This window comes from Onychostoma macrolepis, chromosome 06 (genome assembly GCF_012432095.1).
Source record: "Onychostoma macrolepis isolate SWU-2019 chromosome 06, ASM1243209v1, whole genome shotgun sequence".
Classification (NCBI taxonomy): domain Eukaryota; kingdom Metazoa; phylum Chordata; class Actinopteri; order Cypriniformes; family Cyprinidae; genus Onychostoma; species Onychostoma macrolepis.
The window spans coordinates 12723810-12741465 of record NC_081160.1 but is presented as its reverse complement, the minus strand read 5'-3'; the positions used below and the strand labels follow the sequence as shown (position 1 = coordinate 12741465).

At 39.8% G+C, this 17656-nt stretch overlaps 1 protein-coding gene across 6 annotated transcripts in view; it reads left to right on the top strand.

Annotated features, from left to right (window-relative positions):
- The window catches only part of LOC131541933 (centrosomal protein of 95 kDa-like), a 240481-nt gene that overhangs the window by 145478 nt on the left and 77347 nt on the right, over positions 1-17656 (top strand). For all 6 annotated transcript variants that reach the window (XM_058777989.1, XM_058777987.1, XM_058777986.1 and 3 more), the window contains one exon: positions 14157-14303. In XM_058777989.1, coding sequence (XP_058633972.1) covers positions 14157-14303 — 147 coding nt within the window. The remainder of the gene's footprint in view (positions 1-14156; positions 14304-17656) is intronic.

Genomic DNA, 17656 nt, shown 5'->3' with positions numbered 1-17656 from the left:
TAACCATTTTTTTTTTTTTTTTTATTCAGTGGCGGAAACAGGCTTCTATAGTTTTCAATGTTGTTTGACACATTGAGAATGTTGTATAGGCTCACATGTGTGTGTTTGATGTGTGTTTGATCTGCATTTTGTTGGATTTATTGGACAAATAATAATAATAATAATAATAAACAAAACAATCTTTGAATTTTAGTACATGTTTGACACATTGACAATGTTGTATAGGCTCAAACCTTCATTTCTGTGTATGTCTCATCATTGTGTTGGATTTATTTAAAAAATGCTTTGAATTTTGGTATTTCCCATTCATTTCCTGTGGGTGCCCATTTTTGGGCACGAAAGTCAAATTGAGTTGTTGTTTTTTTTCTTTTTTCTTCCCAGTCACTTAACTTTGTTGAATCGAGTGTTCTTTTTTGTGTGTGTTCAGGTGGCAAACTTAAGAAAATTTGTACTACAGAGGTGGCACAGAAGAACATAGAAGTGGCTTTCATTTTCAGACATTTGATGAGGCTCAGAAGTGGCATGAGTGCAATTAAATTCAGAACTCAATCTGCTTCTGACTGGATGTTTTCTGCGCGCGAGGTCCGAGTGGAACATGGACAAGCATAGTAGACTTTTTCTTCAGTGGCGCGCCTAAAAACACAGAAAATACGGTTGACATAATAATGCATTATTTTTCACTCACTCAGTCTCTTACTCTTAGTAGTCGTGGCCTAATGGTTAGGGAGTCGGGCTTGTAATCTGAAGGTTGCTGGTTCGATTCTCGCGCCAGCAGGAATTGAAGGTGGGGATTGTGAACAGCACTCTCTCCACCTTCGATACCATGACTAAGGTGCCCTTGAGCAAGGCACCAAACCCCTAATTGCTCCCCGGGCACTGGAGCAAGGCTGCCCACTGCTCCGGGTGTGTGTTCACTGTGTGTGTGTGTGTGTGTGTGTGCATTGTTCACTACTCACAATACGTCACAACTTAACTTAACTTAAATTTACTGTCCTATAAATATAACTCAGCATATAGCCATTATTGTCTAAATAACTGGCACCAGAGCTGTACAGATTGTTGCTGGCATCCTCTTCCACTCCTCTATAATGACATCACGGAGCTGTTGGATGTTAGACACATGGTGAATGCCCCACATGTGCTCCATAGGGTTCAGTATGTCTGGAGACATACTTGGCCACTCCATCACCTTCACCTTCAGCTTCGTCAGCAAGGCAGTTGTCATCTTGGTGGTGTGTTTGGGGTCGTTATCATGTTGGAAAACTGCTGTTCGGCCCAGTTTCTGAAGGGAGGGCATCATATTCTGCTTCAGAATGTCGCAGTACATGTTGGAATCCATGTTTCCCTCAATGAACCTCAGCTCCCCAGTACCAGCAGCACTCATGCAGCCCCAGACCATGAAGCTACCACCACCATGCTTGACTGTAGGCAAGACACAATTTTCTTGGTACTCCTCACCAGGGCATCGCCCAGAGGTGGGTAGAGTACCCAAAAACTGTACTCAAGTAAAAGTAAAAGTACTTTAAGAAATATTTAAAAGTAAAAATAAAAGTAATAGTCTGAATAGTTACTTGAGTAAGAGTAAAAAAGTATCGGATAAAAAAAACTACTCAAGTAGTTAGTTACTAGTTACTTTGGATCATATACTGCATATAGTATACTTTTATTTAGATATATAGATATTTAGATAAAATGTATATATATATACACACACACACACACATATATACATACACACACTGCCGTTTAAAATACTTTTAATGCTTTTTTTTTTTTTTCAGTGATGCAAATCAGAATTTTTATCAGCCTGATTTATTATCAATGCTGTTCTTTTTTAGCTTTCTATTCATAAAAGAATCCTGAACAAAATGTCACAGGTTCCAAAAAATATTAAGCAGCAAAACTGTTCTCTTTTGAAAAAAACAGCATATGCTGGTAAAGTATGTTTTGAAGCATGGGATGCTGGTTTGAGCTGATTTAAGCTGGTCCTTTGCTGGTTTATGCTGGTCATGTGCTGGTCCGACCAGCTTAAGATCAGCACATGACCAGCTTAAACCAGCAAAGGACCAGCATAAACCAGCAAAGGACCAGCATAAACCAGCATCCCAGCTTCAAAACATACCTAACCACCATATGCTGTTTTTTTCAACAACTGGTAATAAATCAATATATTTTAATAATTTTTGAAGGATCATGTGACTCTGAAAACTGGAGTAACAGCTGATAAAAATTCTGATTTGCATCACTGAATTAAATTAAATAATTTTAAAGTATATTAATTATGTATAATAAATGTATATATGTATATAACCTCTGACACGGAGAAGAGTGAAAACTCCTCACATGACTGCTACAGAACATCTGAACATAACGAAACAAATGCACTTATTCCGTCTGTTCTGCAAAATGTAAACAAATGTAGCCTTTATTTCTGCAAGCGTAAATATTGTGAAAATATCAATATTAATTGTGTCTAGGCAAGGCATTCCTCCTGGAACTAACACGGGTTTGGCGGGTGTTTATTTCATACTCTGTGACAGCTTATTTAATGAATAAATTATATGTTGTATTTAATGTGTAAGGTACATGTACAACGAACTGGTAATGTCATAGTGGTATCGTGTATTGTAATCGAATCTATACCTGTGGAACCGAAAGCACACGCGATGTTCGTCTAATAAAGATCTTCATAGCTAGCAAACCATAGCCTTTGCTTTCAACTGACTGTAGATCCAAAGCCACGTCTTCAAGGCTCTTGATATTACAACTCTGAGTGAGAACCGCTTCAGGCGACTCAGCACGTGCGGCAGGGAACTGAACGAATCATTCAAACTGATTCGCGAACCGATTCACTGGTTTGCCAACTGGTTTGATCAAGCCTTGAACAGAATTGACTCAAAGAATGAATCATTCGCGACGGGCATCGCTCATTGCCCAGAAAAAGTAGACGGCGCGTTTGGAATAAATTGAAGGATTTTTAACTTGTATTGCATTAAGATAAAATAACGAGAGGAGCGTCGCCCACAGTAACGAAGTAAAAGTACCGTTTTTTCACTAAAAATGTACTCGAGTAAGAGTAAAAGTACCCATTTTTAAATATACTCTAAAAGTATTAGTTACCCAAAAAAATTACTCAAGTAAATGTAACTCGTTACTACCCACCTCTGGCATCGCCACACATGCTGGACACCATCTGAGCCTCATCAGATCAGCCTCATCTATCTTAGTCTCATGAGACCACAGGATATGGTTCCAGTAATTAATGCTCTTGGACAGGTTGTGTTCAGCAAACTGTTTGCAGGCTTTTTTGTGAGCCGGCTTCAGAAGAGGCTTCCTTCTGGGATGACTCCATGTAAGCCGACTTGTTGCAGTGTGCGGCGTATGGTCTCAGCACTGACAAGTTGACCTTCCGCTTCTGCCATAGGCGTAAATCCCGGGGGGGACGGGGGGGACAGGACCCCCCCTATCTGAGGGTTGTCCCCCCTAAAAATATAATTACAAGCGACTCTGTGTATTAAAAATAATATAATTGACATATACTTAAAATAATTGCGTGAGTAGTAAAACAAAATAAGTTCAGAAATGTTTTGATTCCCCCCTCCCTTGCCTCACAGTGGTTTGGTCCACTGCCTGCTTTCCTCTTTTACCGACACACGCGCACGATTCCGGTGAGAGAGAGAAAGTTCCTCAGTAACAGTTAGTTATGTGTAAGTAACTTAGGCTGTCACGGCTATTTTATTCTCTTTAAACATCGGGTGAAATGATTCTCTCTTTAATACAGATGATGCTGGATCATTAATAAATTAGTCATGACAAAAAAATTATGATGTCCGATGTTTTTTCTATGAGTGATTATAAGATTAACAAGCTTAATATTGTAGCTTGTCACCCACTACAACTAACACGGCGATAAGCCTGTGTGTGAACTGATATTAGGCTAATATTGTAGACCTACCTATGTGTTGGGTTTTGCTCAATATGATGTTAAGTGGCAGATCAGTGGGCTTAATTCGGTTGAATATCTAAAGAGACGTACTCGGTTTCAGATGAAATCTAAAATACTATGGATGACGCAAAATAATAATTATAATATGACCGCTTGGTGAACCACGAACCAAACTCATATTTAAACACGGTCCATGCTATGTACACATGCTGCGTATGCATAGCTATCCTTACAAGTACAATTTTGGCTGTATTATTTGTGTCCCCTTCAAAAATTGCTCTTGAGAAATTTTATGTTTATTGTCCCCCCTACTGTTAGATGAAATTTACGCCCCTGGCTTCTGCAACCTCTAAAGCAATGCTGGCAGCTCTCATGCATCTGTTTTTTGAAGCCAGCTTCTGCACCTGAAGCACAGCACAAGGATCTAACATCTTTGCTCGACCCTTGCAAGGCCTGTTCCGAGTGTAACCAGTCTTGGAAAACCTCTGTATGACACTGGCCACTGTACTGTAACTCAGTTTTAGTTTGTTACAGATCTTCTTATAGCCTAGGCCATCTTTGTGGAGAGCAACAATTCTAATTCTCAAATCTTCAGAGTTCTTTGCCATGAGGTGCCATGTTGAACATCCAGTGGTCAGTATGAGAGAATTGTACTCAAATCACCAAATTTTAACTGTTGTAATATAAGATACACGCATCTGTATAGTCCTGTCAAGTAGACAAAAACATGAACATGATGAATAGGACATATGGCTTTGCATGGTTAAACGACGTACAGCTATTATCACTTAGGGTGTACTCACTTTTGTTGCCAGCTTTTTTGACAATAATGGCTGTATGTTGAGTTATCTACAGAGGACTATAAATCTTTAGTGCTATACAAGTTGCACATTGACTACTCTAAAATATATCCAAGTTTGATTTTCTATAGAATTGTCCCTTGAGAAAATATATTAAAATGGGTGCCGAAATGTGAGAGGTGTACTCACTTTTGTCAGATACTGTATATACAGTGGGTACGGAAAGTATTTAGACCCCCTTAAATTTTTCACTCTTTGTTATATTGCAGCCATTTGCTAAAATCATTTAAGTTAATTTTTTTTCCTCAATGTACACACAGCACCCCATATTGACAGAAAAACACAAATTGTTGACATTTTTGCAGATTTATTAAAAAAGAAAAACTGAAATATCACATGGTCCTAAGTATTCAGACCCTTTGCTGTGACACTCATATATTTAACTCAGGTGCTGTCCATTTCTTCTGATCATCCTTGAGATGGTTCTACACCTTCATTTGAGTCCAGCTGTGTTTGATTATACTGATTGGACTTGATTAGGAAAGCCACACACCTGTTTATATAAGACCTTACAGCTCACAGTGCATGTCAGAGCAAATGAGAATCATGAGGTCAAAGGAACTGGCTGAAGAGCTCAGAGACAGAATTGTGGCAAGGCACAGATCTGGCCAAGGTTACAAAAAAATTTCTGCTGCACTTAAGGCTCCTAAGAGCACAGTGGCCTCCATAATCCTTAAATGGAAGACGTTTGGGACGACCAGAACCCTTCCTAGAGCTGGCCGTCCAGCCAAACTGAGCTATCGGGGGAGAAGAGCCTTGGTGAGAGAGGTAAAGAAGAACCCAAAGATCACTGTGGCTGAGCTCCAGAGATGCAGTCGGGAAATGGGAGAAAGTTGTAGAAAGTCAACCATCACTGCAGCCCTCCACCAGTCGGGGCTTTATGGCAGAGTGGCCCGACGGAAGAAAGCCCGCATGGAGTTTGCTAAAAAACACCTGAAGGACTCCAAGATGGTGATGAATAAGATTCTGTGGTCTGATGAGACCAAGATAGAACTTTTTGGCCTTAATTCTAAGCGGTATGTGTGGAGAAAACCAGGCACTGCTCATCACCTGTCCAATAGTCCCAACAGTGAAGCATGGTGGTGGCAGCTTCATGCTGTGGGGGTGTTTTTCAGCTGCAGGGACAGGACGACTGGTTGCAATCAAGGGAAAGATGAATGCGGCCAAGTACAGGAATATCCTGGACGAAAACCTTCTCCAGAGTGCTCAGGACCTCAGACTGGGCCGAAGGTTTACCTTCCAACAAGACAATGACCCTAAGCACACAGCTAAAATAACAAAGGAGTGGCTTCACAACAACTCCATGACTGTTCTTGAATGGCCCAGCCAGAGCCCTGACTTGAACCCAATTGAGCATCTCTGGAGAGACCTAAAAATGGCTGTCAGAACTGGAGAGGATCTGCAAGGAGGAATGGCAGAGGATCCCCAAATCCAGGTGTGAAAAACTTGTTGCATCTTTCCCAAAAAGACTCATGGCTGTATTAGATCAAAAGGGTGCTTCTACTAAATACTGAGCAAAGGGTCTGAATACTTAGGACCATGTGATATTTCAGTTTTTCTTTTTTAATAAATCTGCAAAAATGTCAACAATTCTGTGTTTTTCTGTCAATATGGGGTGCTGTGTGTACATTAATGAGGGAAAAAAAATGAACTTAAATGATTTTAGCAAATGGGTGCAATATAACAAAGAGTGAAAAATTTCCGTACCCACTGTATATAAAAGGGGTGGCACGGTACACAGATGTCACAGTTCGGTACGTACCTCGGTTTGGGGGTCACGGTTCAATACGATTTCGGTACAACGGGAAAAAAAGAAATCTACTATGCTGAGTTTCTTTTCATTTATTTTGAACAGACAGTAGTGCAAATTAAAAAAAAATTCCCATCTAGATGTGAAAATACTAAATATTATTACGTTATATATATAAAATCTGTTTTGTTTTCATTGTGAGTGTACACAAAAGCAGACCTTTATACAGTGATTATTAATAGGACAATAAGTGTTTAAAGTTGATTCTGCTGGTATAAGGAAACATGCACACACACACAAAACACATCAGTTCCAGCATTGCTAACTTGACAGCGAAGCTGGTACTTTATCAAAATAAAATACATTGAGCCAAACATCAGCGTGCCTCTGTGTCACGGTGGGAACGCGACTGAAGTTCAAAGCTTATCATTTACATAATAAATAATAGTTTAGCATTCAGATACGTTATATCGGAAATATTATGCAATATTTGGATTTGTGCCGAATGAGAGAGGTAGGATACTCGAGCACAAAGCTCCATTTCGCAAACAGTTGAGTGCGCAAGCCTTTAAAGTATACTCCCTTGTCAGTCTATGTGAGAGACGCGTTCAGAATCAGCACATGGTCACTGTCTAGGGGCTTTGTTTTCAAGTGCGCAACTCGGCATTGGCTGTTCTTCTGCTGGCAGTTATCAAACAGCATTGCATTGCTGCGGGCGCCCCCTTCTGAATTGGGGGTGAATTGCCTGGATTCGTCATAAGGCCTCATGCACCGAATCAAGATGTCCGTACCGTGACGGTTCGATGCGAATACATGTACCGTGCCACCCCTTATATATATATATATATATATATATATATATATATATATATATATATATATATATATATATATATATATATATATATATATATATATATATATATATACGCACACAGTGGGGCAAAAAGGTATTTAGTCAGCCACCAATTGTGCAAGTTCTCCCACTTAAAAAGATGAGAGAGGCCTGTAATTTTCATCATAGGTATACCTCAACTATGAGAGACAAAATGAGGGGAAAAAAATCCAGAAAATCACATTGTAGGATTTTTAAAGAATTTATTTGCAAATTATGGTGGAAAATAAGTATTTGGTCAATAACAAAATTTCATCTCAATACTTTGTTATATACCCTTTGTTGGCAATGACAGAGGTCAAACGTTTTCTGTAAGTCTTCACAAGGTTTTCACATACTGTTGCTGGTATTTTGGCCCATTCCTCCATGCAGATCTCCTCTAGAGCAGTAATGTTTTGGGGCTGTCGCTGGGCAACACGGACTCCAAAGATTTTCGATGGGGTTGAGATCTGGAGACTGGCTAGGCCACTCCAGGACCTTGAAATGCTTCTTACGAAGCCACTCCTTCGTTGCCCGGGCGGGTGTGTTTGGGATCATTGTCATGCTGAAAGACCCAGCCACGTTTCATCTTCAATGCCCTTGCTGATGGAAGGAGGTTTTCACTCAAAATCTCACGATACATGGCCCCATTCATTCTGTTGTTTACACGGATCAGTCGTCCTGGTCCCTTTGCACAAAAACAGCCCCAAAGCATGATGTTTCCACCCTCATGCTTCACAGTAGGTATGGTGTTCTTTTGGATGCAATTCAGCATTCTTTCTCCTCCAAACACGACAAGTTGAGTTTTTACCAAAAAGTTCTATTTTGGTTTCATCTGACCATATGATCATCCAAATGCTCTCTAGCAAACTTCAGACGGGCCCGGACATGTACTGGCTTACGCAGGGGGACACGTCTGGCACTGCAGGATTTGAGTCCCTGGCGGCGCAGTGTGTTACTGATGGTAGCCTTTGTTACTTTGGTCCCCGCTCTCTGCAGGTCATTCACTAGGTCCCCCCGTGTGGTTCTGGGATTTTTGCTCACAGTTCTTGTGATCATTTTGACCCCACGGGGTGAGATCTTGCGTGGAGCCCCAGATCGAGGGAGATTATCAGTGGTCTTGTATGGCTTCCATTTTCTAATAATTTCTCCCACAGTTGATTTCTTCACACCAAGCTGCTTACCTATTGCAGATTCAGTCTTCCCAGCCTGGTGCAGGTCTACAATTTTGTTTCTGGTGTCCTTTGACAGCTCTTTGGTCTTGGCCATGGTGGAGTTTGGAGTTGGACTGTTTGAGGTTGTGGACAGGTGTCTATTATACTGATAACGAGTTCAAACAGATGCCATTAGTACAGGTAACAAGTGGAGGACAGAGGAGCCTCTTAAAGAAGAAGTTACAGGTCTGTGATAACCAGAAATCTTGCTTGTTTGTAGGTGACCAAATACTTATTTTACCGAGGAATTTACCAATTAATTCTTTAAAAATCCTACAATGTGATTTTCTGGATTTTTTTTTCTCATTTTGTCTCTCATAGTTGAGGTATACCTATGATGAAAATTACAGGCCTCTCTCATCTCTATAAGTGGGAGAACTTGCACAATTGGTGGCTGACTAAATACTTTTTTGCCCCACTGTATATACAGTGAGGAAAATAAGTATTTGAACACCCTGCTATTTTGCAAGTTCTCCCACTTAGAAATCATGGAGGGGTCTGAAATTGTCATCGTGAGGTGCATGTCCACTGTGAGAGACATAATCTAAAAAAATCCAGAAATCACAATGTATGATTTTTAACTATTTATTTGTATGATACAGCTGCAAATAAGTATTTGAACACCTGTCTATCAGCTAGAATTCTGACCCTCAAAAACCTGTTAGTCTGCCTTTAAAATGTCCACCTCCACTCCATTTATTATCCTAAATTAGATGCACCTGTTTGAGGTCGTTAGCTGCATAAAGACACCTGTCCACCCCATACAATCAGTAAGAATCCAACTACTAACATGGCCAAGACCAAAGAGCTGTCCAAAGACACTAGAGACAAAATTATACACCTCCACAAGGTTGGAAAGGGCTACGGGAAATTGCCAAGCAGCTTGGTGAAAAAGGTCCACTGTTGGAGCAATCATTAGAAAATGGAAGAAGCTAAACATGACTGTCAATCTCCCTCGGACTGGGGCTCCATGCAAGATCTCACCTCGTGGGGTCTCAATGATCCTAAGAAAGGTGAGAAATCATCCCAGAACTACACGGGAGGAGCTGGTCAATGACCTGAAAAGAGCTGGGACCACCGTTTCAAGGTTACTGTTGGTAATACACTAAGACGTCATGGTTTGAAATCATGCATGGCACGGAAGGTTCCCCTGCTTAAACCAGGCCTGACTTAAGTTTGCCAATGACCATTTGGATGATCCAGAGGAGTCATGGGAGAAAGTCATGTGGTCAGATGAGACCAAAATAGAACTTTTGGTCATAATTCCACTAAACGTGTTTGGAGGAAGAAGAATGATGAGTACCATCCCAAGAACACCATCCCTACTGTGAAGCATGGGGTGGTAGCATCATGCTTTGGGGTGTTTTTCTGCACATGGGACAGGGCGACTGCACTGTATTAAGGAGAGGATGACCGGGGCCATGTATTGCGAGATTTTGGGGAACAACCTCCTTCCCTCAGTTAGAGCATTGAAGATGGGTCGAGGCTGGGTCTTCCAACATGACAATGACCAAGCACACAGCCAGGATAACCAAGGAGTGGCTCTGTAAGAAGCATATCAAGGTTCTGGCGTGGCCTAGCCAGTCTCCAGACCTAAACCCAATAGAGAATCTTTGGAGGAGCTCAAACTCCGTGTTTCTCAGCGACAGGCCAGAAACCTGACTGATCTAGAGAAGATCTGTGTGGAGGAGGCCAAAATCCCTCCTGCAATGTGTGCAAACCTGGTGAAAAACTACAGGAAACGTTTGACCTCTGTAATTGCAAACAAAGGCTACTGTACCAAATATTAACATTGATTTTCTCAGGTGTTCAAATACTTATTTGCAGCTGTATCATACAAATAAATAGTTAAAAATCATACATTGTGATTTCTGGATTTTTTTTTTAGATTATGTCTCTCACAGTGGACATGCACCTACGATGACAATTTCAGACCCTCCATGATTTCTAAGTGGGAGAACTTGCAAAATAGCAGGGTGTTCAAATACTTATTTTCCTCACTGTATATATATAAGGGGTGGCATGGTACATGTATTAATGTATTCATGTATGTATATATATATATATATATATATATTTATTTATTTATTTATTTTTTACTTTGGCTCTTTTGGAAAAGATTAACCAAAAATAAAAAAAATGGCTCTTTGGTGAAAAAGGTTCCCATACGGTTGTTCAAACTGGGAATAAATGATGTAAAGAAACAGAAGAGCTCTGCAGTCTAAAACAGTTGTGCATTTAGTTAAGTTATACATTTTTGCAAAAACTCTCGTTATAATTACTGAAGCTGTCTACAATCAGTCTCTTTTCTGCAGTTTGTTAAATATGCTGATGAGAGAATTTGTGAATGCTAGCATATTGCTCAAGCATATTCATCAGAATTCAGTCAATGATTCACGAACCAATTCAGAACGTATGTTTGTTCAAGGCCTTGAACAGAATCGACTCAAAAGAGTGATTTATTCGTGAATGGGGCATTGATCATGCTCCAGATAAAAAATACAGTGTGCTTGGAATAAATTACACATTTCTTAACATGAATTGCATAATTTGCCCAGTGTAGCAAAGTAAAAGTACTTTTTTTTTATCATTATAAATATACTCGAGTTACAGAAAAAGTGTCCATCTTTAAATCTACTCTTAAAAGTACACATTTTCCAAAAATTTACTCAAGTAAATGTAACGGAGTGAATGTACTTTGTTACTACCCACCTCTGCTCATCATCTCTGCAGTGATGCGCCTGTATGCATGATTCATATGGATTACATAATCTGAGAATATTGTTTAATTGGTTCATTTGAAAGTAGACATTTCACTCTCTATAGATATATTTTTCATATCTGTAAGGCAAGTATACACAGTTTCAGAGTTCTCGCTCAAGTTCACAGAGACCGAGACGGCAGAAAGCACATCCCGTTTACTTTAATTATTTTACAAAAGCACAACGTTTCGTTGTTATTCTGAATGCATACAAATAAATGTAGTCTTTACTGATTTGAAAGATGTATTACTCTTATCTGTATGACCAAAAATGGAGTATTTTAAGAGCAAGTGAGCACACTGTCGCCACCCATCTGTCCTGCAGTGAGCGCTACTGTTCAGATTCCACACTCCGCACAGACACTTGAATAGCAAACATTTTTCTAGGTTAACATTAGATTGAGCAGCCATGTAAAGCTGCTGCTACTAACATATTTCAGATGATAAGCCATATTTGAGGTCAATGAATGATAGGTGAACTTGGATGTCCTGCCTGATATACTGTATTACCATAGACTAGCCGTTAACAATCTGTCTGTGACGGACTGCATGAATTCACTACTGTGGATTTTTTTTTTTCTGCGACTAATAAAATTCTTGAAGAGAATAGAGGTTGACTAATGGTTAGTTGACTATTAGGGGGCAACCCTACTAACAAACATCCAAACTAACCTAGCAACCAGCCTGAGTACCCTAGCAACCACATAGCAACACACTAGCAACCACCCTGGGTACACTAGAAACCGCATATCAACACCATAGCAACCACCCCAAGTATCTTAGCAACTGCATAGCAACACCCTAGCAACCACCCTGGGGACCCTAGCAGCCACCATAGCAACCACACCAAGTACCCTAGCAACCGCATAGCAACATTCTAGCAATGACCCAGAGTACCCTAGTAACCTCCCTAGCAACCACCCCAGGTACCCTAGCAACCGCATAGCAACCACCCCAGGTACCCTAGCAACTACATAGCAACACCCTATCTAAAATTTAAATAATTATCTAAAATAACGACTGGTTCTGTACAGTAAAAAGTAAGCACACGTCAAGCACTGCCGTCACTGTAATATTTTACCCTAACTGTGGTCAAATAGCTGGAACATTAAACATTTATACAATTTCTCTACTTACGAGTGAAAATGTCACAGTTACAGCTTTATTGAGCAATGGTGTCAACCATCCCTTGATTCTGCTATCAAGTTTTAGATGTGAGTGAGTTGTATTTACCACCGTGGCCTTGCGGCTTATCACATGATGATAATAGGCATTTTGGTTGACTACCTACTGCATAGCATTTTTGAGAGCAATGCTGAAACTTGAGCTGGCTTGAGCTCATGAGCTAGGTCCTTATAGTCCACATCTGGGTGCCTGCTGCTTCTTCCTCTGTAACTCCGTAATGGCAGCAAAGGAATCTTGTGGGAGACCATGGGAGGTGAGACCGATTTGGAGGCGGAAAGTCCTGTCAGTCATCACTTTGCATAACACACTAATACGCTTCTAATATTCAAATCCATTAAAGGATTGTTAGGCTGCGTTAATTAGGTCAACCAGAACCGGGAACACTTCCCATAACACCCAATGTACTTGTTACATCGCAAGAAGAATGGCATCTACGCTAATATTAGTCCATTTCTTTCTTACTCCGAGATCACCGTTGCCACCCAATCCAGTCCGTATCCAAATCAGATGGTCACTGCAGTCACCCGGATCCAGATCAGATGGTGGATCAGCACCTAGAGACGACCTCTGCAGCCCTGAACGTAAGCGGAGATCAGGACACCTAGAAGAACCCCAGAGACAGATCCCCAGTGAGGACTTTGTCACCTAGACAGCCATCGGGACAAGACCACGGGAACCAAACGAGTCCTTTACAAAATCTGACTTTGCTGCAGTTGGAATTGAACTGCTGTTTTGTCTGGTCAGAGGAAAACTGGCCCCCCGACAGCCTGGTTTCTCCCAAGATTTTTTTCTCCATTCTGTCACCAATGGAGTTTTGGTTCCTTGCCGCTGTTGCCTCTGGCTTGCTTAGTTGAGGACACTTATTTTCCAGCGACATCGTCTACATGATTCCGCAGATACTATTTAAACTGAACTGAGCTGGACGATGACATCACTGAATTCAATAATGAAATGCCTTTAACTGAAAATTGAGTGTTTAATCTTGTCATTTTACATTATTGACACTATTTTCCTATTCTGATATTGGAAAGTTGCTTTGACACAATCTGTATTGTTAAAATGCTATATAAATAAAGGTGACTTGACTTGACTTGACTTGACTTGACACCCACGACAGATGTTGTGTGCCAGTGAAAACAGATTTGTGTGTTTGTTTCTGTGTTTCAGAGAGTCTTAAATGACTCAAACATTTCTTAAAATTATTTAGTAGATCTCCTTTGAAATGCTTCAATTTGCATTCATAATATAATATATTTAAATCTAATAAAGAATTGATCTCAAAGGGGGATCTTTGGCATTAGAAATTATGAAAACCCCTGATACAGACAGTCTTACAGTCACATCATGGGTCAACTAATATAGAAATAGCATCTCAAAGTTACAAGCTGCAGTTGCATGATGTAACCACATTTTGTGTGTATGCTGTACAAGTCTGGTAGAAGAGGTTTTGCTTAGGAAGAAAAAAATGAGAGAACACAGTATAACAATGTTTTTAAAGTATCTTTATAGTCTGGTTGTTTTTAACACAGTATATGCACATTTTGTTGTGTGTGTGTGTTTATTCAGAAGCTCAAGCAGATTTTTGAAGAAGGATTGGAACTTCAGAAGGCTCATCTGAGAGAGCAGCGTGCACATACTAAAGAACTGCGTCAGGAGAATTACCGCAAATACAAAGATGAGATTGAGGCCATGGAGAACTACTACAGAGACCAGGTAAAAACAGCATTTATTCATGTGGGAAGTCGTGGCCTAATGGTTAGAGAGTCGGACTCGTAATCCAAAGTTTGTGGGTTCGAATCTCGGGTCGGCAGGGATTGTAGGTGGGGGGAGTGAATGTCCAGCGCTCTCTCCACCTCAATACCACGACTGAGCAAGGCACCGAACCCCCAACTGCTCCCTGGGCGCCGCAGCATAAATGGCTGCCCACTGCTCCGGGTGTGTGTTCACGGTGTGTGTGCACGTTGGATCAACATACTTGGCTGTATGTCACTTCACTTTCACTTACCATATTGTACAGATTGTGTTTAAAATTAGAAAAAGTCACATTGTTTGATTATGGACAGTGAATACTGTATTTGCTCTTCAGAAGCAAGCAATGCTCAAGATCAAAGTAACAGTAAATGTCGCAAAGTTGTTATTTTTCCAGGAAATTGAATCTGGTATAACCATGTAGGAGTACCTTTTATGATTATTTGATTTTTTTTTTTTTTTTGACTGTTTAGTCAGTTAAATGGCACCTATTATGCAAAATTCACTCTTACATGTTGTTTGAACATACTGTAAATGTGTGTTGGCAGTGTATACAAAACCACCCTATATTGATAAAAATCCACCCGCTCTTTTTTTTAATCCCCATAAATCATAAGCAGTGTCTCAGAACAAGCTGATATTAATCTTCACACAAAAGCATTTGAATTGAATTGAATTGAATTTCTTTATTGTTATTGTATGCATACAACTTTCATTGTACCCACCAACAAAATTTCACATGCAAACTCCACACTAAATGCAATTAAAACTAAATAATAAAAATAAATAATAATAACAATGTAAATTAGACATAACAGTCTCAAGCAATACTATAAAAAAAAAAAAAATATATATATATATATATATATATATATATTAAATCACTATTATACCATTAAAATAATTTGTTAGCTTGATTCAGAGCATTAATGGCTCTAGGAATAAAGCTGTTCCTTAAACGTGAAGTACGGGCATAAAATGTCACCTACCAGACGGCAGAGGTTCAAACAAGTGGTGGCATGGATGTGTAGGGTCCTTACAGATGCTGATAGCCTTTGCTAAACAGCGTGACCTATAGATATCTTCTAATACTGGTAGTTCAGGTCTGATTATCCTCTGTGCTCGCAAGACAATCCTCTGGAGTGCTTTCTTATCATTCACTGTACAGCTAGAAAACCATACAGAAATGCAATATGTTAGAATGCTCCCTATAGTGCACCGATAGAAAGTAATCAGCATCTGTTGAGGCAAACAAGCTTTCCTTAATGTCCTTAAGATAAACAATCTTTGTTGTGCTTTCTTTACCAATGCCATGATATTTGTGGACCCCAGATATATGTTGTAACCACCCAGAGTTTGGTTATCATGTTTTTTGTTGTTTTTGTATGTCATACTACTCCCGTGCTCTAGGGGAGCTAGGTAGCCTGCTCCTCAGTATTTAAGAAGTGAGTATGGTTTGGTGAAGGGAAGCATGGTTTGTCTCTCATGGTTTACCCAAGGTACACAGTCCAGATTGAGAAACTGTGGTTTTAAGCTCAATCAAGTAAGTGGCGTTTTTTTTGTCTGAGCTATATTAAATTGGGTTTGCTCATGGACAAGCTGTATCTTGTCTTTCATGTTGTATAGTTACTGTTTGGTTTATAAATGGCATGCTAATGCTAGTTTATATGTTTTGTTTGTAGAAGGACTTTTTTATGTATATGCACTATCTTCAGTCCTTCAACTGTGTGGATCCTATGCTGCTGTTGTGCCTGGACCCTGTGGGTTCAGTATCCAGTGGACAGCGGTATCAAGGCCTCACTTCATTGTTCGGCGGCTGGGATTCTTTTGGATTAACTGTTTCTTTGGATTACTTCATTTACTGGACACTTCATCACTGCACGGGACAATTGACTCTAAGCAATAACTCATAGGGATCACTCTACATGACAATGGTTATATAAGGTTTTCTTTTCCTTTCAACTGCATTGCTGAACGTCAGTGCTAGTATTGTGGTAGGGTGTATTTTTCCTTTTGTTTGCTATTTTGATTTCTTTGGATGGGTTTTGTTTATGTAAATATGTTTTTCCTGATCTTTCAAATTAGGTGTTTGATTCGTTTGTTTAAATGCAAGTTTGGTCGGTGGGTCCCTCCCTCTAATTATCTTGTAGTTCGCCTCTCTAGGGCAGTGGTTTTCAAACTTGTTCCTGGGGACCCACAGCTCTGCACATTTTGCATGTCTCCCTAATTTACACACCTGATTCAGATCATCAAGGCAAGTTTATTTATATAGCACATTTCATACACAATGGTAATTCAAAGTGCTTTACATAAAAGGAAGTGAAATAGTCATTATTAAAAATAATAAAAATCACAACAATAAAAACAAAGTGATTTAAAAATTGATTTTAAAAGAATTTAAAACATTTAAGAATAGAAAGTGATTATACATAGTGCAATCAGTTCGGACGTAGCACAGTGCTCATTCAACAAATGCACAGCTAAACAGATGAGTTTTGAGTCTGGATTTAAAAGTGGCTAATGTTTTAGCACATCTGATCTCTTCTGGAAGCTGGTTCCAACTGCGGGCAGCATAATAGCTAAAAGCAGACTCCCCTTGTTTTGTGTGAACCCTTGGTATTTCTAACTGACTCGATCCTAATGATCTGAGTGGTCTGTTAGGTTTATATTCAGTGAGCATATCTCCAATGTATTTAGGTCCTAGGCCATTTAGAGATTTATAAACAGTAGAAGTACTTTAAAATCAATCCTAAATGTAACTGGAAGCCAGTGTAAGGACCTGAGGACTGGTGTAATATGCTCAAATTTTCTGGTTCTAGTCAGAATCCTGGCAGCAGCATTCTGGATGAGCTGCAGCTGTCTAATGGTCTTCTTTGGAAGGCCGGTGAGGAGACCATTACAATAATCCACCCTGCTGGTGATAAAGGCATGAACCAGTTTCTCCAAGTCTTGACTGGAAACAAAACATCTAATTCTTGCAATGTTTTTGAGATGATAGTATGCTGATTTAGTTACTGCTTTGACATGACTACTAAAACTAAGGTCTGTCTCCAGAAACACCCCAAGATTTTTGACTTGGTTTTAGTTGATTGACCCCTAGAGTCAAGGTATGCATTCACCTTGAGAACTTCATCTTTGTTTCCAAATGCAATGACTTCAGTTTTCTCCTTATTTAACTGAAGAAAGTTCTGGGACATCCAACAGTTTATTTCATCAATGCATTGGCAGAGGGAGTCAATGGGGCTGTAGTCATTTGGAGATAAGGCTAGGTAAATCTGCGTATCATCAGCATAGCTGTGATAGGCAATTTGGTTCCT